This window comes from Neofelis nebulosa, chromosome 4 (assembly GCF_028018385.1).
Source record: "Neofelis nebulosa isolate mNeoNeb1 chromosome 4, mNeoNeb1.pri, whole genome shotgun sequence".
Taxonomy (NCBI): Eukaryota; Metazoa; Chordata; class Mammalia; order Carnivora; family Felidae; genus Neofelis; species Neofelis nebulosa.
This window is the reverse complement of record NC_080785.1, coordinates 367,015-391,106: the sequence shown is the minus strand read 5'-3', so window position 1 is coordinate 391,106 and position 24,092 is coordinate 367,015. Positions and strand designations below refer to the sequence as shown.

The 24,092-nt window shown below is 43.9% G+C and overlaps 1 protein-coding gene across 4 annotated transcripts in view; it reads right to left on the bottom strand.

Moving 5' to 3' along the window:
• ESYT2 (extended synaptotagmin 2) overlaps window positions 1–19,753 on the bottom strand; it is an 83,451-nt gene extending 63,698 nt beyond the window's left edge. For 2 of the 4 annotated variants that reach the window (XM_058723615.1, XM_058723616.1), the window contains exon 1: window positions 19,334–19,753. In XM_058723615.1, the coding sequence (XP_058579598.1) occupies window positions 19,334–19,645 (312 nt within the window). In that variant the 5' untranslated portion in view covers window positions 19,646–19,753. The remainder of the gene's footprint in view (window positions 1–19,333) is intronic. The other 2 variants (XM_058723617.1, XM_058723618.1) reach the window with 2 other exon arrangements.
• Window positions 19,754–24,092: the final 4,339 nt, after the last annotated feature.

Below are 24,092 nucleotides of genomic sequence, written 5' to 3'. Positions count from 1 at the left end.
CAGTGAGGAGTTCTGAGCATTCTGGCAGATTGGCTGCTGAACTTATCAGTGAGAAAATGACTCAAATGTAAATTGGTACCAACATAAATTTGTGCCTCCAATCTTTTTATAAACTTCTTTACCTATTTTCCAGAAGGGTTATCATAAAAGCTACCTCTCTATATTTCCTCACAACCCCCCAGTTCTAATCTGCCCTTCTCCCACCTTCCCCAGAGGCTCAGTATGCATGCAGATCAGAAAAATTAGAGCCAAGAAATCTTAATAGTTTTTTTCTGAGATACTGGGATTCTTTCTCCTAATAGCTGCTTCTACAAAGAAAGTATTCAAGGTTAAAAACAGGAGAGGGGAATGTTTCTCTCAGAACCTGTCAATCCTGTAATAAAATGTTAACAGTAGGGTCAAATTTCTCATTTGGATGGTAAAAAGAAATTGCACAAAATACCTTGGTTTATCTATTTCTAGTCCACATAAAAAGTAGGCAAACTAATTCATGCAGTAAATCCACAGTTGTACTTTTCTCAGTGGTTTGTGTCAGCTTTAGGTGGACTTTAATTACTGTGGATTTGATATACCAAAAAGAATGCTACAGTACAAAGACATTAAAATACAGTAACTGAGCTGGAAAATCCACCTGTTTAAAGGCCTTTTTCTACCAAGAAACATTTTCAAAATTCTCTCCTAGGTGCTTTTTGCATTAGCGAGAAATTTCACTAGGGACTGTAAGGAGCACTAATATTCCTTCAGGGCTTACCTGAGACCACAGGTGGTGACTATGACCGCTCCTTTATATGCTCACCACAAATCTATCAGGGTATATTTGTCGCTTTCCTCTGTGGTCTCAAACTCCAACAGTTCGAAATAAGAACTGTCTGCTGACCAAAGGAAGGCTGGCTGAAACTCCAATGGCGAGCCACAGCGTGGACCAAACCTCAGCTCCATGGTCTTGAGACTCTACTGGCTCAAGTAATGGCAGAGTACATGAATGACCACTACCTATTTTTGTAGACCAGGAAACATTAAGATAAAAACTAAAAAGCTAGGTTTATCCCAGCACATCTTCTATAATCAAGCTGTCTAAATTATTTGAAAACCAGTTCTTATTTCTAATTCACTAAAAGAATAAATACTTTGAATGAATTTTACTATGAGGCCTTCTGTAATTTCATATAGTACGTCTGCCATGTTGGATGTACTATTCATTCATCCATTTATTTCTGAAGGGAGGCTTTAAATTTCAGTGCATGCACATAATGACAGGAAAATTTAAGCCAGGACTAATATTCAATGGTAGAATCTAAACAGGAACACTTTGTTCCTTCTACCCAGGAGAACAATTAGATAGATATCCCTTCATCAAAATACTAATGTCAAGAGATTTACTTAATGCCTTACAGGGAAGATGCAGGTCTACGGATATTTTCCAAAGACTTGAAACATATTTCAATAAAATTCCAAAGTCATTTAGACATTCTTTCTTCAACTGCTCAAGAAAAGTCACATAAATTATGTCATAATCTTGATTCAGACTTGAGGTTCTGGCATAAATTACATCAATTTCGCAAATTAAAATGAGTCCAAGAATAGGAAACATGTCTTCTCATCTCCTTCACTAAACATTTAAGACAATCTGGTTGCTTTTGGTTTTAAATTCACATCAAATGCTACTATTCAAATTTATCTGCTTATGTTTTGACTGAAATGGACCAGAAGATAGATATGTAATTGTAGCACTGAATTAATTGCACATGTTCTATATACCAAGTGGAATCAACCCAGCTTTGTTCTACTATTAAAGAAAAAAAGGGGGCACCTGGTGGCTCAGTCGGTTAAGCATCTGACTTCAGCTCAGGTCATGATCTCACGGTTCATGAGTTTGAGCCCGGCATCCAGCTCTGTGCTGACAGCTCAGAGCCTGGAGCCTGCTTCAGATTCTGTGTTTCCCTCTCTCTCTCTGCTCCTCCCCTGATCATTCTTTCTCCCTCCCTCCCTCTCTCTCTCTCTCTCTCTCTCTCTCTCTCTCTCTCTCTCAAATAAAAAGAAAAAAACCCCAACAATAATAAGAAACTATAGGAGTCTGTGAAGTCACAGTCCCCCTTAAGTACAGAACTGACAGGAATACCAAACATCTACACAAACTCAGAAGTCACTTCATGTTTGAAAATTAACTATAAATTTTTCATTTTCAAGAAACTGGTTTATATATTTCTAAGAGCTTAATTTTATTCTCTCACACAGACAGTATATATTTGAAGAGTTATGAGAATGAAGTCACATACCCCAAATCTACCCATTTTCTCTCTTTACTCCTTTATTAGTATGCAATGGAGAACAGTAATCAGGGACTTGGAAACATTAGGGTTTGTTTCCTAAATATAACAATTTATTTTTACTAGATGTTTGAAACCAAGATCCTGATACATGCCTGTTTGTCATTAACTGTGCTCGTGCAATACAGAAATACCTAAAAAACCCCAACACCACCTCCCCCACACACACAAGCCTTCAATTTGGTGTTACAGTGATATATCCCAGGGAGAAATATCATGGCTTACTCTATCGTTCTTTCTCTTCCATACAAGAGGCTTAATGACGGGAATCTCAGGGAAAAAATTACAAACGTTTTGTACATCTTTCTTTCTTTCTTTAAGAGAAAGTGCGCATCTGTGCATGCCAGGTCAGGGAGGATAACAGGAAGAGTAAGAGAGAGAATCTTAAGCAGTCTCCACGCCCAGCACAACGCCTGATACAGGGCTCAAACTCAGAAACCGTGACCTCATGATCTGAGCTGAAATCAGGAGTCAGATGCCTAACTGACTGAGACACCCAGGCACCCCTTTTCCCATCTCGTGATCAAATCCTGGATTCTCCCCAATTCTCCCTAGAAAACCCACTAGTTTACTCACTGTATGTGCATCACTACATACAGAAATGATAATTAGATCACTTGTTCATGCACTATATATGTGTAACTATATACAGAAACAATAACTAGATCCTAAGATCACCTTCAAGAATTTCTCCTTTTGGAATATTACAGACGTTGTAAAAAGCGCCAAAAGGCCCTGTGTGCACTTCACCCAGTTTCCCCTATGGGTGTATTCTAAACAACTATAGTGCACCCTCAAAACCAGGAAGTGGATATGGTTTCTATCATTTATCTATCAATCACCTATCACCTCTCTCATTTTCTATCATCTATGTACCACCTCTCTATAACACAGGTCGTCAAAGTCGCAAAAACCACACACTACCTGACTCTATTTACATGGGCTGTCCAGAGCAGGCAAGTCCATAGAGAAAAAAACTGGATCAGTGGTTGCCTAGGGCTCGTGGGAGAGATGTGGAGGGATGGGTATGGAGTTGAAGAGAGGACAAAGTCATTCTAAAACTAGACACTGGTGATGGTTCTATAATACTGTGCTATACTGAAAAACAATGAAGTGTACATTTTAAGTGGCTGAATTGCGTGGTATATGAACTGTATCCCAAATATAGCTGTTACAAAAGAGAAACAAACATACCATTCCCTAAAATACATACTGGCTACCATACTTCATTTATTTTACTCAGATATTTCCCAAAATAATATCAAAACCAAGTAAGTAACCCCAGAGGCCTAGAGATAAATTAGTAGCCTGAGAGCTCCGTGTTGGTGGATTAACCAACAAACAAGGACACGTTAGTGATCTACTGGCCCTAAAGGGCACCTGCCCCAATCGCTGGTGAAGAAGGAACATACAGGGGCATGCCATTATGGGGACCAAATTATTTCTGTATTTAAAAACTTGTATATATGTCAGAACTGAAATATTTGGTGAGGCCATAAAGATACATGAATTTTTACTAGAGGATATGCTGTATATTTAACCAATGCTTGTATCTCCCCAGAAAACCCCATTCTTCCACTCCCTCACCCCATCACTCCTTCACCCTTTCACTCCCTCACCTCTTCAGTCCTCCAGTCCCTCACTGCCTCACCCCTCCAGTCCCTCGCAAATTCTCTCCCTCACCCCTTCACCCCTTCAGATCCTCCCCTCTTCACCCCTCCAGGCCCTCACTCTTTTACTCCCATCCCCTGGTCCTGATTCATTTTTTTTTTTTTTTTTTTTTTTAAAAAAATTTTTTTTTTCAACGTTTTTTATTTATTTCTGGGACAGAGAGAGACAGAGCATGAACGGGGGAGGGGCAGAGAGAGAGGGAGACACAGAGTCGGAAACAGGCTCCAGGCTCCGAGCCATCAGCCCAGAGCCTGACGCGGGGCTCGAACTCACGGACCGCGAGATCGTGACCTGGCTGAAGTCGGACGCTTAACCGACTGCGCCATCCAGGCGCCCCTCATTTTTTATTTTTAAGTGCTTGCAGGGACCTGGCCGATCAATCACTGTACTCCTTCACCACTCTGCAGGTGAAGGATCTGAGCCCCATCCAGTTGGTGCCGGTCAGCAGCCACAGAGCTGGGGTCCACAGAGGACCGGCCTCTGACTCCGACTCCACACCCAGAGCAGCACCAGGCAAGCCCCCCTGAAGCAGTGCCCCCACACTGTTCTGTGGGGCAGCCAGACTCCCCACCCTTCCCTACACAAAAATGAGGCTGTCGTGAAAGTTTTAACATCCATTTTTCTCATCTGCTTATAATTAAAATCCCCAGCGTCTCCAGCCTGTTCTTCTCCTGAAGCTATAAAATGTAAAACAAATGAAAGAGCGTTCATGACTCATAAAAACATAAATTCACTAAATGGTCACATTTATCAGGTACTTCACAAGTCACTGAACTGCCAGATGCCATTTCATAGGTGAAGTGAGTGAAGCCCAAACTAGAATTTTTCTAGAGCGGTTTACGTCAAGCTCTACTGCTTAAAATTTACAAATGGCCTCATAGCTGGTGCTAATAGTAACAGGATTTTCATTTAAAAAGGTTCCATGTTGGGGCACCTGGCTGGCTCAGTCAGCAGAGCATGCGACTCCTGACCTCAGGGTCATGAGTTCAAACCCCACATTGGTCATGGAGACTACTTAAAATAAAAATTTAAAAAGTGTCATTTAGTATCCAAAATATTCATATAACTTACAAAACTCAACACCCAAAAAACAAATAATTAATTTAAAAAATGGGCAGAAGACATGAATACATATTTTTCCAGAGAAAACATATAGATGACCAAAAGACACACGAAAAGATGTTGAACATCACTCACCATCAGGGAAATACAAACCAAACCCACAATGAGATACCACCTCACCCCTGTCAGAATGGCTAAAATTAACAACACAAGAAACAACAGGTGTTGGTGAGGATGAGGAGAAAGGGAAACCGAGTTACACTGTTGGTGGGAATGCAAACTGGTGCAGCCACTCTGGGAAACAGTATGGAGGTTCCTCAAAAAGTTAAAAATAGAACTACCTACAACCCAGCAAGAGCATTACTGGGTATTTACCCAAAGGACACAAAATACTGATTCGAAGAGATACACACACCCCGATGTTTTTAGCAGCATTAGCAACAATGGCCAAATTATTGAAAAAGCCCAAATGTCCACCGACTAATGCATGGATATAGATGTGGTCTATACATGCATATATTACATATAGAGTACGAGGTATATATTTATAATATATACACACATATACACAATGGAATACTAAGCCATTAAAAAAAGAATGGAATCTTGCCGTTTACAACGTGAATTATGTTGTAATTTCACTTAGGTGAAATAAGTCAGTCAGAGAAAGACAAATACCATATAATTTCATTCATATGTGGAATTTAAGAAACAAAACAAATAAACGTAGGGGGGAAAAGAGGGAGGAAAACCAAGTAACAGACTCTTAACTCCAGAGAACAAATTGATGGTTACCAAAGGGAGACGGGGATTAAGGAGGTACGGGTTGTGATGTGCACTGCGCGTTGTACGAAAAGTGTTGAACCACTAAATTCCACACCTCATACTAATATTACACTGTATGTTAATTAACAGGCATTTAAATAAAAACTTGGGGGAGAAACCCATATACATTTAAAATATTTACCTAAGGATACATTTTGAAATAAAATTAAACAAAACGTGACACCTAATCCCTTTCTGCCGAATCTATTTTCCCATCCCCCTTCCAAATCACACTCAACAACAGAAAATATTTTCCTTCGAAATTTTATAGGGCAATCAATATATGAGGAGTTCACAAATCTAGTTTTCCTTATAAATAGCGTTAGCTTAAAGCTGAGGAGTACCTTGCAGCAGACCGATTCTGCTGAGAACAATTAGAAACATGCTCATGCACACGTGCTCACACTCTCACACATGCATATACATGCCAGAAGATACTGGAAATCTGCCAAGGCATGAAGGCCCAGTGGGGCTAACATGCAGGGTAGAAGGCACTACGGTGGGGAGCTGACCTTCTGAGACTGTCTTCCCCCCCAGGGATGTGGTACCAGAGATTGAGAAAGGGGCTGAGAAGCAGAGAAGCCACAGAGTTAACGCAAACACCACAAGACCAGAGAAGACAAGAATTGGGAGAGCTGGGTCGGCTGAGCAACAGACTCCAGGATCTGAGATCCTCAGGAGGGGGAAGTGAGCTTATCTGACAGTTTCACCCGTGAGGTAGCTGCCAAACTCTTAAGCTACTCAGGGCAAGAAGCTAGCCTCTAACAGGCAAAAGAGCTTGGCAGGCTCCTCATACTGAGGAAGCAAAACCGGGACTGAGGGTGACTGAAGAGGGACTCAGTCAACACTGCACGTCTTCGGGGCTAAGCCTGAAAGCGGATGAGAGCAGACCAGAGAAGAGCGGTCCGCAACTTGCCCTCGGGCTACTCAGAACCTTGTTAGATTAAGCAGATCTGTTCCCACACTGCCCTAACTTAGAGGGTAGGGGGAACCCTCTCTGGAGGACAGGAACAGCATTCAGAGCTGGGATATACTGTACACATTTACAACCAGTTCCGAGATTGCCAACTTTGGGATGTAAATATTTCCAAACGGCCAATTTCAGGCTAAGAAAACTCACTAAATGTGGAGTTGGGAAGTTAGTTATCGTGGAAATGCAAACCAACCCACAATGAGACACTTCACATCTACCAGGACGGCTATAATCAAAAAGACAAAAAGTAGCAAGTGTTTGTGGGGCGCCTAGCTGGCTCAGTCAGCGGAGTATGTGAATCTTATCTTGGGAGTCTTGAGTTCGAGCCCCATGTCGGGCATGGAGATTACTTAAAAGAAAAAAATATTTTGTTAGGGCCCACTGGTGATGGTTAAAAGCTGAATAAAGATTAAAAACAAAAACACAAGTGTTGGCAGGTATGTAAGAGGAACTGGAACTTTTCCGCCCTGTTGGTGACAACGTAAAATGTTCCCATTATTGTAGAACCGTTCGGCAGTTCCTCAAAAACACGAGCCCAGCAACTGCACTTCTAGGTACACACCCTCCCCCTGCAAACTGAAAACAGGTATTCAAATAAAAATTTGCACACAAATGTTCACAGTGCCATTCACAATAGCCAAGAGACAGAAAAACCCCAACGTTCATCAATGGATAGGATGATAAACGAACAGATAAACAAATTGTGCTGGGTCCATATAATGGACTATTATTCCCCATAGAAAGAAACGACACACACTGCAGGGTAGAATCTTTAAATTATTATGCTAAGTGAAATAAGCCAGACACAAAAAGTCACATATTGTAGCATTCCATTTTTAGGAAATACTCAGAACAGGGAAATCAGAGACAGAAGCAGTGGCTGCATAGGTGGGGGGACAGTGATGTGAATGTTTTGGGATCAGACTGAAGTGATAGGTGCACAACACTGTGAAGGAACTAAATGACACCAAATTATACATTTTTTAAAAGTTAATTTTGTTATTTGAATGTTATTGCAATCAAAATAAAGATAGGAATTATCAAGCCAGGAAAAACAAGGAGGAACCTTAGATACATATTGCTAAAGTGAAAGAGGCCAATCTAAAAAGGCCACATATGATATAATCCCAACCATGTGGCATTCTGGAGAAAGCAAAGCAACAATAAAAAGATCAGTAACCACCTGGGGGTTTGGGAGAGGGAGGGAAAAACAGAGGGATTTTTAAGGTACAGGAGTTTTTTGGGCAGTGACTCCTAATGTAAAGTATGGATTTTAGGTAAATGAATCAACAGTTTCAGTAACTGTAACAAATATGCCACACTAATATCCTGGCTCCCAAGTATCCGGACATAGGTAGTGTTGTCAGCTCAGTAATGTCGCCCCCCGCAAAGATATATATGACGCAATCCCTAGAACCTGTGAATGTTGCCTTATGTGGCAAAAAAAGGACTTCCAGACGTGACAAATCAGGGATCCTAAATCGGGGAGAGTATCCTAGATAATCCAGGTGGGCCCTAACGCAATCATAGCATCCTTCCAGAAGGCACTGTGATGATGGAAACAGCTGCTGGCTTTAAAGGCAGAGAGGGGGCCAGGAGCTCAGGAATGCAGCCCTAGAAGCTGGGAGCACAGCCCTGCTGACCCTTCGTCTCAGCCCATAGGGACTTGTGATTCCAGGCTTGTGGAAGATAAATTTGTGTTGTTTTAAACCACCAAGTCTGCAGTTATTTGTTATCGTGATCCCAGTGCAGGCGGCAAGCAAAGATGGGCTGTAACCCTTTCCCTCCTACTCCGTTCACTATGAAATTACTATCTATAGGTGATTCCTTTTAAACTACTTCATATGCATAGCAAGATTCACTCCTTTATTTCCCCCAATGTGAAACAGCAAGCTGACTCAAGCTATTACATAAAATCAACACTTTGTATTAAGTACTGGATAGATTTCACAGTCTTTATACACATGAAAAAATAACTAGAAATTATATTGTCATTTACGGTTTGGATTACATTTGGGCTTTTCCTTTTAAAAACCCAGTACTCAGGGGTACCTGAGTGGCTCAGTCGGTTAAGCGTCCAACTTCGGCTCAGGTAATGATCTTGGCAGTTTGTGGGTTCAAGCCCCACATCTGGCTCCGTGCTGACAGCTCAGAGCCTGGAGCCTGCTTCAGATTCTGTGTCTCACTCTCTGCCCCTTGCCGGCTAGCACTCTGTCTCTCTCAAAAAATAAATAAACATTAAAAAATAATAACAAAGAAAAATAAAAACCCAGTACTCAGGTAGTTACTTAGAAATTGTTAACAGATCTTATGTACTCACTGCTGGGCACTTAAATATTTATAGCACAAATGAAATACATTAACAAACTCAGTAGGCAATTCACTTCAAATATTTACAATGGCAACATGGGCATTATATAACAATTTACAAGCTGAGTGTAGAAAGTCCTAAGAAGACAAGCAATTGGTAGTTCACTGTTCCAAAAATTCACTAGATTTACCGAGTAAACTGTATAGAAATGCATTCTGCAAGACACTATAGTGGAATATAAAAAGCCTTGTCTTCCAAGTCCTATGCTACACACAAGTACACCACGAAACAGATTTAATTAAATGCTTTAACAAATGTGTAAGTAAAGTTCAGGAAGAAAACAGAAGATAAGAGTATTACTCTGATCAATAATTTTAGCAATTTGATGCTGGTATCTCAGAATATGAGCAGCATAAATGAAAACCAGTATACCACATACTCCAGTGCAGTATTTATGGGATGAAGCAAGTTGGACATTCTCTTGTCACATCACTGGATTTATCTTGTACAGTTCTACCTTATTTTGGGAAGCCTAAAACATCACCCCCGAGATGCAAACAGAAGGAAATAACGCCACAGATAACACAGGTTAAATTAAACTATTAATTTAGTTTAATTAATAAACTAAATTAATAATTCTGGGTCACTCCTGACCCAGAATAGGAGTGCATTTTCGAATCCCCACTTTGGTCACTAACCAGCACGGTTTCACCAGAGGAAGGAAAGGAGTGCTAGAATGAACAAAGATTCCAAGATGACACTTCAGAATGGAACTATAGTATACACTGCATCAGGGCAGCTGCGGAAGGAGGGAAAATTAATCTTGTCCTCAGGATAGTATTTAAGGAAGCAGCAGCAAGGATGAGGGTTAATAACATAGGTTCCTGGGCTATCATTTTAGGGATATACAGAAGACAGAAATTATAAGTAGCACTTCTGACCTTGAATAGTAACAAAGCATTAAGGTAGATAAACTCCTAGCAACAAAACCAACAAACCGCAGTGAAACAGAAACAAAGAGAAACTCCAGGTCCCCTCTGCCCTCTTCTAGCTGACGTGGGGGAGAAGGTGGTAAGGTGGATAAGTGGCCCGGCAGCAGGAAACTGGCAGCAACACCAGGGCTTCTAAAAGGGAGCATCAATCACTCAGATCACTAACTCAAGAGCAAAGGCACCGCTGGCCGCCACTGCCCTGCCAGGGCCAGCATGGCCCTCGGTCTTTCCTCGTTCCAGCCTCATAACCACATCATGGGTTTTTGTTTCATGGCTCATTTCAATGTGTATCTAATGATGAGGAAACTAAGGTTCTAAAAGGTGTGACTGACTTCCCCAAGTGCACAGAGTCGGGAGGGGACTGGACTCAGACGGGAACCCAGAGCTACCAGGTCCAGAGCCTGCTTCTCCAGTGTGCACCTAAGCCACAATGCCATCACAAGGGAGACCGGTGCCATGAGGGCAGCCCGTGCATCTGCCAGTGGCACACACCAGTCAGTGACCGAGGGCTGCCAGACTAACACTGGTCACATGGCTAATGACACAAAGTCAATGACAATCCAGCAAGTCTCAACAATCTCCAAGGAGCCATCATGACACTGTACTACGTGAAACCACTAATCCAGTTTAAAATATTCCTCCTGTTAACAAACTTTACTATCCCAACACAGCACAGAGAAAGAAAAGCTAGTTAAGCTGAGACCCCCCCCATGTCCGGAGAATGCTTTTTTTCTGAAGGTTATTCACATAAGAGGGGATCTGGATGAATCAACTGTGCATTTGAACATCAACATCATTCAAAAATAAACACTGCCCTCCAAAGTCAGACTTTTGTCTATAAAATTATCATGCTACTCTCATGAGTTCAAAAACAGTTCATATTCTGGAACATATCTGGTAAATAGCTCAAGCAAATAATGTTTCAGAACCTGAAAAGAGCAGAATATTAAATACATCTCAAATTCTAGTTTTATTTTCTCAGCATGTAATATCTAACAATCTTGAATCCAGAATTTATCAAATACCATCTAAATAAAACACAGCATCCCCATAAAATAGATAATATTGCAATAACCAAAGACGTATTTCGAATAATGACACAATGTCCACAATGTAATGCTCAATGAAGGAGGATACAACACATACATGTATATCCATATACATCAGAGATTCAGAAAATCATCAAGAAGTTAGTAACGGTCCTCACTAGTTTGCAGGATGCAGGTGACTTTTTCCTCCTTACTCTTCTCCAAAGCTTGAAATGTTCTACAGTGAGGATGCCTTCTTCTATTAGAAAGATTATATGTTTATGAGAAACAAAGAAAAACATAATTGTGTATTCATTAAAAATGGGTAAGAGAGGCACCTGGGTGGCTCAGTCGGCTGAGCTTCCAAGTCTTGATTTCTGCTCAGGTCATGATCTCACAATCCGTGGGTTCGAGCTCCACGTCAGGCTCTGTGCTGAGTGTGCAGCCTGCTTGGGATTCTCTCTTTCCCTCTCTCTGCCCCTCCTCTGCTTACATTCTCTCCATATCTCCCCCAAAATAAATAAACTTAAAAAAATAGGTGAGAGGAACTTCACTTAGTGATTAAGCAAACAAAAAGAACTTTGGGTTCAACTACAATGACAGTTTTGCAAATAATAAAAAGGAAAACACAGTGTGAACTGTCGGATTAGTACTTCCACACTTGCCATTTGCGTGGCTGTCACCAATTCCCACATGTAGTCACTAGGACGGCACTGCTCCTGACACACAGAGTGCACTCAACATGTGTGCTGTTACTTTGCTCAGACACTCTGGTCTGCACACCCTGCTGTAATCCATCAGGTGCTACACTGTGGGTTGCAGAGGTGTCCACCCTGAGTGGTCATAAAACTGCCTTTTGCAAAGCAGGCAAAGACAGCAGAACATAAAATTGGAAGTACAAGCATAGCTAGATCAACAAACCCTAAATAAAGTTTTAGTCCTCATCAATCAAATCTTTGATTTTATTAAAGACTCTAGATGTTACCTTAGTAAATGTACAAAATGTTCTAAATGGCGTAATTTTTTAAAAAAATGAACATAACACCCCACCAACAGAAAGACCTGAGAAAGGTCTGCCTTTCCTTTTTCCATACAAACTTAAGAGTCAAGAAAACTTAAATCCTAAACCACATTTTCCTGAACAAATGATTTTTAGTATGGCTCATCACAAAGAGAAAAATTTGCAATAACAATCCCATTCAAGGTTGTAATTTTCCATCAACTACTATTATGGGTGATTTGGAATTATGAATGATATTTTTAATGTTTTTTTCCTGGATTAAGGAAACGAGTACCTATTACTTTCACTTAAAAAAAAAAAAAAAACTACAAATGCATACTATGACTAAAACTAGGATCACATATACACCTGTATTCTTACCAATGGGTATATTCTTGAGTTTCTAAGGCCTGTCTTACTCACGTTTGTTTCTAGCACCTTAGCAGGAGCCCTGGAACATAAATGTTGGTTGAAGTTAATAAATGAATCCATACAGGCTTGTTTCTAATCCCCAGGCATAAATCAAGCTACTTCCTTAAAATGTAATCTCTAGGAAAAATTCACAAAAATAAATGGGTTTCCTTAAAAAAATAGGACTTTTTTAATGCAAGAAAAATAAATGAAAAAGGTCAGTGACAGGGAGAAACAGCACAAGAAAACTCACAAAGAAAACAGGTTTAATGGAAAAGTGATGGCACACAAAAGAAACCACTGATACTGTTTATGTAAGAACTGTGCCCCACCCAACTCCAAAAGAACACAAGGTGACTCATTACTTAAGCACAATAAGACCGTTAGAGAGAATGGTCTATTCAAGGAAGGTGGGCTGCACTTCCAGCTCCCTCCAGGTAAAGTGCTCAACAACCCAAGAATAATCTTGGCTTGTTTTTCTGGCAGCTGAAGCAAGAAGAGAATTCCACTCCACTGCACAAGAGCTTCCATTTTCTGATTTCACAGGCTTAATTCTGAATACATCACTATCTCCCCTTCCTCCAATGCCAAAACACTCTTGAGTCTCAAGAGCAGTATTTATGTCTATGCCTAGCACAGGCTCCCTGTGAATTGGGAAATCTGCCCTGAGACCCGGGGGGGGGGGGGGGCTGGAGCACATCTACTCCTCACCCCTGAACCCATAGCAACCGATGAGCCTCTACTGCCTTCCATCACCTTCCCATACAGCTCCCTCCAGATGGGACAGTCCAGGTGGGCTCTGATGTTCCCACCACAGAATATGCCTGATTTCCCACTTGGGCACTGTTACCTTGCTATTCCCACAGAATATAATGCCATGTCCTTCTATTCTTAAATGTCCATAAATATGTCTATATGCATGTCTATATGCACCACTAAGCGTGGCACTGGGGCCATCACATCCTGCCTCCTATCTACCCAAAAGATAGCACACACATATTTCTGCATATAATAGGTCCTCAGATCTTTAAAAAAATTTTTTTTTAACTTTATTGATTTATTTTTGAGATAGAGACAGAGTGCGAGTATGGAAGGGGCAGAGAGAGAGAGGGAGACAGAATTCGAAGCAGGCTTCAGGCTCTGAGCTGTCAGCATGGCCCGATGGGGCTCCAACTCATGAACTGTGAGATCATGACCTGAGCCAAAGTCAGATACCCAACCAACTGAGCCACCCCGGTGCCCCCAGATCTTTAAATGGATAAAAGGAAATTCACCTGAGGCAGCACTGTGTCATGGATCTAAAAAAGGTAATGATTTAGCAAAATGTAATAAAACGCAAAAGACCACAAAAAAAATACATTCTAAAATCATGCTATGATAAAATGAATCTAATATACAACAAACCATTCTATACCCTAAAAGTCTTAAACATACATAAGTATGTATCAATACTTTGAATCAAAGGAGTTTAGAATAACTAACAGAAAACCACACATTTAAGCTATTTATATCTTTGAAAGATGACTTCTATGTCATTCAATCAGAATTTATTTAGACATTCTGGTACCAACGTTTACAGTAACATTAGGGTCAAGGTAAGAACATTTACCTCCCTAGTTATCATTCTTAAGCCTACACTGTTCATCAAATATTCTCTAAAAATGCCTCCAAATTTAAGTTGGAACAATAATTTTTACAGCTGCAACAGTTTTACACTATACTGCACACCTGAAACTGATGTAACACTGTATGTTAACTAGAGTGGAATTAAAAACACTGAATAAAATGTAAAAAAGAGTCACAACACAGTTTTTAGTCGGAATTCCACAAGCAAGGACATATGTATGGCTTACTCTGTATTGTAACTAATTTTCTTTTTCACTTATTTTTAAAAGTTTATTTTTCTGAAAGAGTATGTGAACAGGGGAGCGTGGCAGAGGGAGAGAGAGAACCCCACAGGCTCTATACCGCCAGCAGTGTGAAAAATCTAAATTATTTAGATAAATAGAGGCTTGAACCCACAAACTGTGAGATCATGACCTGAGCTGAAGTCAGACACCCCTATTTTTTTTACTTTAGAGAGAGACAGTGTGTGTACAAGAGAGAGCAGGGAGGGACAAAGGGAGAATCTTAAGCAGACTCCACACTCCGCACACAGCCTGACTCGGGGATCCCACAACCTTGGGATCATGACATGAGCAGAAATCAAGAGTCAGATGCTTAACAGACTGAGCCACCCAGGTGCCCCTGATACTCTTTAATAGCACTACTGAGATATAATGCACACACCACGCTGATATAGGAAACAAAGGCAAATGAAAAATTAAATTTCCTTACTGACTACAGCCCATTGACAAGTCCTTGAAACAGGTAGAGTGACATTCCTCTAGGAATTCAATGATGACACTTCGCTAAGGGCAAAAGGTTATCTTAGCGGACTCCCCAGGATCCTGTAAGTCTACTTAACATAGAAAAATTCCTTTGGAAACCTCTTTTATCACCACCTTCCCCACCCCCCAAGATACATGTTGGCAATCAGCCTCCAAGCTCATATGGCCCACTGATGTACATCTGAAGGGTTTCAAGACTGAGTTTTTACTAACAGTAATAAATGACCTTTTCCTAACAGCAGCTAGCCCCTCAAGGTCCTGAAAACCTGGTTTCCAAAATACCTCAGAGACTATCCCTAACCCCCTCCCCACCTGATGGTATATACTTAGTCACTCTTCATAACCCCAGTGTAGCTCTTTCAGCCCACAGGTCCTGTCCCTGTGTTTTTAAAAAACAAAAACAACCCCCCCCCAAAAAAAAACACCCCACCTTTTGCACCAAAGACATTTCAAGAATTCTTTCTTGGCTGTCAGCTCCAGACACCTTTCCCCACCACTCTAAAACCGCATCAATACCATTTGCTCATTTAAAGTATACAATTCGGGGGTGCCTAGGTGGTTCAGGTCGTGATCTCACAGTTGTGGGTTAGAGCCCCAAATTGGGCTCGCTGCTGTCACTGTGGAGCAGATTAGGATCCTCTGTCCTCCTCTCTCGCTTGCACTCTCTCAAAAATAAAAATATTCAAAGTGTACAATTCAATGGTTTTTAGCATATTCACAATGTCTGTGATATTATTCAAAGTTAAATGTTGTGACCAATGTAGAGATCATGAAAACCTCCAGAAAAGACAGGTTCACTAGGCCTAACAAGAACACTATAGTTTTTCAAAACTGGTTCTTTGCAGGAGATCTGTATTTTATAAATATACTTAACACAATGTTAATATACACCATATATTTCTAATTCCTATATTTATTCCTAGTTCAGTCCTAGCTCTATATTCTCCCATCTCACAATGTAAAGTGAAACTAATATTAATCTAAAACAGAAGTATTATTAAAACCAGAGCATACAAGTTGATGAATGCATATACCTTAAATTTAAATCCATTTTTTAGTTTAAACTAAAAAGATATTATTGCTTTATGTGTGCCACACTTGGGGCATTCTGTTCCCACTTGATGAAGCATTTAGTCCACATACTCAGAGCAAAGCAGTGTGCACAGTCCTCCTCTGTGAACAGCAGTGCCAGTATAAATTAAAAAACCCAAAGCAGTATCGCATCCCCATCACAGCCGTCAGGAGGGCTCTAACATCTTTTCAAAGCACATAATGACTCTAGGATCTAAGTGCTAAAGTTGCAACCACAGTTTAAAATAGCTCAACTGTTGTTCCTGAATTAGCTACAAGGACTATATTGTTACAAATCTTCAACAAATTTTATTAAAGTCAAGGATTAACACTGAGAATAAAAACAAATACTTGCCGTTCCTTCACATGAGACCAAAGTGTCTTCTTTTCTCTTGTTCATTTGATCCTTGGCCTGTATGTATTCAGCTCTGGCTAGAGATCAACTCTGGACTTCCCAGAACTATGGGAAGCTGACACGACAGCTCTCCCCCAAAAAAGCCTAACAAGGAAGCCCAGTGCTTTAAATCTCAAGTACCAAAGTATGAGAGTAATAAAAGACCGAGTGTCAAAAGAGTTAAGTAGTACTGTATATGATAGATTTGGGTCTCTCTCTTTTTTTTTTTTTAATGCTTATTTACTTTACACACACAAACACACACACAATGAGAGTGGGCCAGGGGCAGAGAGAGCGGGACACACAGAATCCGAAGAAAGCTCCAGGCTCTGTACTGACATCAGTCTGCCCAATGTGGGGCTTGAACTCAGGAACTGTGACCTGAGCAGAAGTTGGACGCTGAGATGACTGAGCCCCCCAGGCTTTCTATTTGCAGCCATACAATCAGCATGTACTGGCAGCTTACTGTAAAAGCAGGAAAAGGGGCAGACTTCACCCTACCAAGTTCTAATACTTCAAATAAATAAAAATAGCAGTGGAAAACTGTCTTTATTCAACTCTATAAAATCTCTTCAAGAATATTCTTTACCTGTGGTCTCATTTTATAGGACCCAACTAACACAGGGTAGACACACACCACCATGACGAAAGGCCAGTCTTTGATCCATCAACTCAAACTTTTCCCTTTTTATGGGAAAAAAGAGTGAATAATAATAACATGGCTTATATAAAAAGCTATAGGACCAAAGTCTTACAGGATTATCACATGTTAATTGAGAGCCATTTTTCATATCCTTAATTACAAACGGTATATATATTTTTTCTTTTTTACTCAAAGTAGTCATATCTCATTTTCCATATCCAGTATAAATTGTTACTTTACAGACAAAAATGGTCGGTGAATGTATCCACAAGTGAGGTTAGGAAGTGAGTACCACATTAGTTCATGTTTTCCTAGGATTCCACCCCGCTATGAATCATAGTTGTCAATGACACACCATGAAAACACGTACAGATAAATCCTATTCAAAGCAAGATACCGCTCCAAAGTTCAGAAGCCCAAGAACCAGAGTGTGTGCAGTAAAAGTATTACTAATATAGATATCATGACTTTCCTTAGACAAAGTTTCTTGTTGATCTGCTCCCTAGCTGTAGCAGAAAAGCAGGCACACTTCCGGACAGTGCCATTTTATTATGACAATAACGGAGGAGTATTACAATTTATTGTATTAAAATATCTCTCTCAAACCCCAGACTCCTAATGCTTTTCTTGGATATGATCACCGTGAAATTTTACGTTACTCCAGAAATTTTCTAAGCAGCGCAGGCATGTTTAAGTGGGGGGGCGGGAGGTGAACAAATACAAATTTGGAATAAACAAGTGAAAAGCTATGGAGAAAACGTAAATTCTATGAGATTAACATCGTGCTTCATCAGTTGGAGTCACAAAGGAAAAACCCAAGAAAAGAATCTCTGGCTAATCACCCTTCTATTCTGTTTAAAAAAACAACAACAACAACAACAACAAAAAAGGAATTTGTCCTGTCCTTCAACATGGTATTTTTTTCATTTGCTCCGTGAAACTAGTGTGCATTTCACAAGGATTTTTACAGGCAAATTTGGTATGAGCCATTCCTGTTCATTTCAGCCCGGATCATGCCGCCTTTCGGTACCGTCTCTACTCTGTTTTTTAGCTCCTTTGCGACCTCCTCTAGCTTGCTGTAACATCGACACAGATGCCGCTTACAAGCCCTGCATTTCCAAAGTGCTTTCCAGGCCCGGTCACTGACTTCTCTGCCACACCTCCCTCGCCCTTCCCGCTCGCCTCAGGCTAAACGCAGTGATTCTGCTTCCCCAACATACGATCGGACCACACAGTCACCGAGTATTGACAGATCGTTCAATCCCAAAGGTCCCCGACTAGGAGGTTCTGTTTGTCATCCCAAGGCAGCGTCCGTTGGGCTCCGCGCGGCCTGGGTCACACACTGCATGCCTGACTCCCCACGTGTCTTATGACTGGAAACAGCGCTCATTCTCCAAGCCCTTTTCTCCTCTGAAGGAAAGTGGCCCTTCTGAATTTCACCGCCATACTCACGCCCAGTTTACACCGAGCCTCATGCGAACGTCATTTAAAAACAAGCACCGTTTCCTGCCGTCAGGACTGTGACAGCAACTCGCGGGTAACACAGAATCAGGGCGTGACGAGAAGAGGACACCCACTGTACTAGTTCCCTTGCCGCAGAAATAAATTATGCGAACAACTGCCGGACGTAAAAATAAAATAATCAATATCATGACTCTTGCTCTTAGCACTAAAGTTCCCCACCCCCCCTCCCAAATTCACTTCGGAATCCAGTTCACCCTACGCGAGTCTGACGTTACTCGAGAAAAAACGAAACACACTCTCAGTTATCTTAACAACAGCAGATCTTCCGGAGGGCCTTCCGGCTCCCCTGTGCCAAGAAATGACACTCTCCCCGGAGCAGGAAAAACCAACTTCTCCAGGAGCACGGGAGAGCCGCCGGGCTCCAGGCCGCGGCCCCGCCGCCCAGAGCGCACATTCCAGAGCTCGCCGAGGTTAGGGCTCGGCTCCCGCGGCGCAGCCACCTCAGGAAAGCACGCCACGCACTTCACCCGTGCAGCTCCGCGCGGGACTGGGGGCGCGGACGGGGACATGGGGCTGGGAGGGACGCGGCCGGGCGGGTGCGGCGACAGTGGCGAGGACGCCTGACAGGTACCGGGGGGCGGGGAGCCGGGCGGCGCTCAGGCTCGGAGCCCGCGGAAACCGACGGCGGGGCGGACCGGTGGCCCCGGGCGGTGCGGAGCCGGGGTCCCGGCGGGCACCCGACCCCGGCCCGGGCGGGGAGCCGGCACTCACCCAGGCCGGCAGGTCGCAGGCGCGCACCCCCAGGCGCACGGCGCGCTCCTCGTCCTCCAGCAGCGCCAGCGCGCGGCACAGGCGGGTCGCCTTGAGGCCGCGGCTCCTCCGGCACCACACGAGCAGCCCGAGCGCCAGCAGCACCCAGCTGAAGCTCAGGCCCAGGTAGCCCAGCGCGTACACCGGCAGCAGCAGCGCGAAGCTGCGCGCCAGCTGCGCCAGGAGCCCCGCTACGTCCACGCTCAGCGCCGCGCCCGGGGACTCGGCCCGGGCAGCGCCCGCCTCGGGGCCGCGGTCCCCGGCGCCGCTCATCGCGCAGCGCTCGCGTCCCTACCCCGCCGCGGCGCCTCAGCCCGCGCACCAGCGCCCCTCTGAGGGGGCCGCGCCGCCTCTACCGCCCGCCCGCGCTTCCGCCCGCGGGCGGCGTACGACGCAAGCACGCAAGTTGGGCGGGGAGGCGGCCGGCCGCGGCCCGGGGTCACCACGCGGGGTGGGCGGGGGCTGATGGGTGACGTCATCATGCGGGCAAGACATGAGGCTGGAGTGGGCGGGGCCAACGTGAACGTCACCGCGCGAGTTGGGCGCCACCGCGGCGGCCGGGCGAGGCCCTAGACGCGAGCCACAGACTCACTGTGGGTGGGCGGGGCCGGGCTGCCACCTCATCGCGGGGGCGGGCGGGCGCCGTAGGAGGCGGGAGTGGGTGGGGCTGGCACGGAAAACACACTGGGCGTGCGGGGCGCCGCAGAGACGGCGGGGCGCGTCGTCACGTGGGTGGGTGGGGTGCCGCTGTGGCGGCAGGGCGCGGTCCTGCATCTAGGGCACGTACCTACGCTGCGTGAGCAGGACCCACCTGCTTCCGTTTCCGCAAGGGCGGGGAGGTGCGTGACCGCGCGGGGAGGCTGTGGCCCGGCCGGGCGCGCAGTGGCCGCGTGGCCTTGGGGGGCATTCTCTGGAAGGCTTTTGTGGAACGAGAAGTGCACGTTCCAGCGTGTGTCTTACACTTGCCCACTTTCCGGAAGTTCCTGTTTAATACACTTGTAAGATGTTAAAAAAAGCCAAGCGCACTTCTGATCGTTGCCGTTCTGGTCGTGCCGGTAACGCCACAGCGTGAAGATGCTTCTCTGGAAATCTCTCAGCTATTCTAGAGCTGTGAAAAATGCAACAGGGGAGGTCTGGTTTTTGTGTACGTAAAATGAAGAGTTTTGGCTTGAATATGTGCCCGAGGTGAATCCAAGCACCTGCACTCCCTTTTATTTTTTTGAAGTTTAGTGATTTACTTTGAGAGAGCGCACGGGAGCAGAGGAGGGGCAGAGAGACAGAGAGAATCGCAAGCTGGCTGCACACTGTCAGCGGAGAGCCCGCCCCGGGGCTCCAGCTCTCAAAGCTTGAGATCACTACCGGAGCGGAAACCCGGAGCCTGTTCCTGACGGACTGAGCCCCACCCCTCTGCCCCCTAGCGCCTGGGCTCCTAAGTAGAATGCTTTGTAGTTTCCTTGAAAAATGTTGAACTCCTGCTCACTCTGGTTTATTTACAGAGAGAGGGAGCGCGTGACAGGGGGAGAGGAGCAGAGGGAGAGGGAGAAAAATCTTAAGCAAGCTCCATGGTCAGCGCAAAGCGGGTCGGGGCCCAATCCCACGACCCTGGGATCATGACCTGAGTCCAAGAGTGGGACGCTTAACCAACTGAGCCACCCAGGCGCCCCCAGACTCCCTGCTTAAAGTACTAGTTTAGACCCCACTTGCGACTCCTGAGGAGAAACCACAGCCCTTGGTTACTTCATTTTCCAGTAAACTCAATCAGGGTAATTCCTAGTTAAGTGTTTTTGAGCATATGGAGTTCCAAGGAAATTTTAATTCCATTTATAACAACAAAGCTAGTTTTTTCCCTCTTCCTCTTCAAATCTTTGTGACTGGTGACCTTGATCATTTTCAGGAAGGGCAGGGACTTCACTGATGAGAAATAGAGCACACCTACATGTTTTTAAGCTTTCGATTCAATGTGTACCTCATGTGAGAAGTTCTTCCCTGCCATATGGCAAGGGTTCTGGAATAATAACCTGATAACTCTGTCGCTGCAGGGTCAAACCGTGGTGTCTTCAGGAAAAAAACCTTGACAGACCGCTTTGTGGTGCAGATAAGAGAGTAAAAGCCATAAAGGCAAAGAGGACTGCCAACCGAAGGCTAAACTGCCACCACAGCTCCGTTAGACACCCCAAATCAAAGATTTGCTGCCAACTGGAGCTTTTTGAGTGGGGGGAAGCATTTGCATGCATTCATGGCTTTGCCGCAGTCTCATTAACAATTCAACTTTCAGTTCCATGAGGGCAACGACCATATTTACTATGTTTATCATTATATTTCCAGGCTAGCACAGTGCCTGGAAGAGCAGGTACTGAATGAATAAACAACACGTCTCTTCTCCCCTTATCTTCAGGTCCGAATGGAATTACGTATGCGTGTGTGTGTGTGTGTGTGTGTGTGTGTGTGTGTGTGTGTGTGGCCATGGAGATACGTAAATATATCTCATTTCAGAAACATTGCTCTAGGGTCTGGAACAGTCAGCTTTGGGCAAGGGCACTAAATCAAGCAAGGGACAAAGTGGTTTTCCGTTTCTTGCCCTTCACCAAATTACATTGTTGTAAATATACAAAATAACAAGTCTCAAACCTTTTCCTCTGCAACAGCTAAATGTTCTAATGCCACCTCTCCCTCAAGACTGTTATAAGTTTATGACAGGTAATTACATCGTTAACATAGGAAGGGGCTGAGCTTTTCTGTCCTATGGTCTTCCCTCTAAAAAGCTGTAGGACCATAACGAATTGAGTGGACATTCGCAATAGATTATTTGACCTGAGCAGCTTAGGGATGTAAAATGCACTGAAGAGAAGTGTCCAGGCTGCACACCAATCAACCTCCCAGCCTCAGCTGCCTTCCTTCATGACCCCATTGAACTTCTGGCCACTCGCACACCAGCAAGGCAGAGTGCATCTCATTCTGTATGGAGGCTAATAACAGACCCAGCTCGGTTCTTAGGTTTTTGCTAGTATCTTTACCCCCTCAGTTTCCTGGGATCTCTTCATGTTACCCGCTTCCTTACCTTCTGTGCCGATACTCCTCCAATGAAAGGCACTGCTTTCTCAGAGGAAAGAAGAACCTCATTGTGACTGATCTAGTAAAAAATGGTAAAGTTCCAGCCTCTGCCCTCAACTTTTCCAGTTTCAGAGAAAAGTGCTGCCTCCTGTTTAAGTTCAATCCGTTCTGCTTTGTTTCACATCCCCTCTCACCTAGGTCTGGGCCTTATCAACTCTCCTGTCCACCTGTTCTACCTCTTCCTGTCCTCGCTCCTTCCCTATCACCTCTATATAAGTTTCACTGTAGAGGATGGGAGCACATTTTGCCTCTCTTCCTTTCTTACGGCTAACCGGGACTCTTTTTGCCCACACTCACCAAGACTCCTATTCCTGTCTCAGAGGTGCTCCTTTGGTGACACAGCCACACATTCTTTACTACCCGAGCCACCTGAGTACATTTCTGTGTCATGCAACCAGAAGGATCGGAAAGGGCTTGGTCCTTTCTTGCTTACCCGGATGATTATAGGCCGGTAGCCCTTTAATCCTGCCCTCTTTAAAATTTCCACAGAGACTTACTCTCCCCACCACGGAGGAGGCAGTGGCAAGTAGATTCTTCAGCCTGGCTATATTAGCAAATAGACGCATACTTTGACGATAACGAAAGTCAGCTTTCTTGCTGTTGGAGAAGATCTTACAAGCATGGAAAGGGAGAGGCCAGAAAGAACCTTGTGATGGATTGGACTCAGAGGAGGTATGAACTCATGTGTTTTGATACATATGTATAAAGAGGCCTAAAAATGTTTTCTATTTTGGGGCGCCTGGGTGGCTCAGTTGGTTAAGTGTCTGACTTCGGCTCAGGTCATGATCTCACAGTTCATGGGTTCGAGCCCCGTGTCGGGCTCTGTGCTGACGGCTCAGAGCCTGGAGCCTGCTTCGGATTCTTCATCTCCCTCTCTCTCTGCCCCTCCCCTGCTTGTTCTCTCTCCCCCTCTCTCTCTTAAAAATAAATAAACATTAAAAATTTTAAAAAGTATATCTTCTGGGGCGCCTGGGTGGCGCAGTCGGTTAAGCGTCCGACTTCAGCCAGGTCACGATCTCGCGGTCCGTGAGTTCGAGCCCCGCGTCAGGCTCTGGGCTGATGGCTCGGAGCCTGGAGCCTGTTTCCGATTCTGTGTCTCCCTCTCTCTCTGCCCCTCCCCCGTTCATGCTCTGTCTCTCTCTGTCCCAAAAATAAATAAAAAAACGTTGAAAAAGTATATCTTCTATTTCTGTCTGCTGAGAGTGTCCAGAAGCAATGGTACCCCAGTACCAATGAGCACAAATAACTCCCACATCTTGACTTCTAAATACTATTCTCCAATAAAAGGAACCAGAGATCTCTGGAGAAATAGTTGACTTCAGGGCTGGAGCAGTGAAAATACAAGATAAGCCTGGAATATTTTGTTGTGCCAGGAGGTAAGAAAATGCTCAAAGAATCACGCAATGTCAAAGGACATGGGAGGCAACTTGAAGGGCTCTTGCTGATTAAGTCTGGGACTATCTGAGCAGCAAAATCGAGGATGACATTGGCAGATTACAAGCCAGGGAGTAAAATAAGAACCCATGAGCCCACACTGATGTAGATGAATGAGCGAGTGATGAATGCACAAAAAAATAAGTCACTGGAGTCAAAGAAATGGAAAATCCCC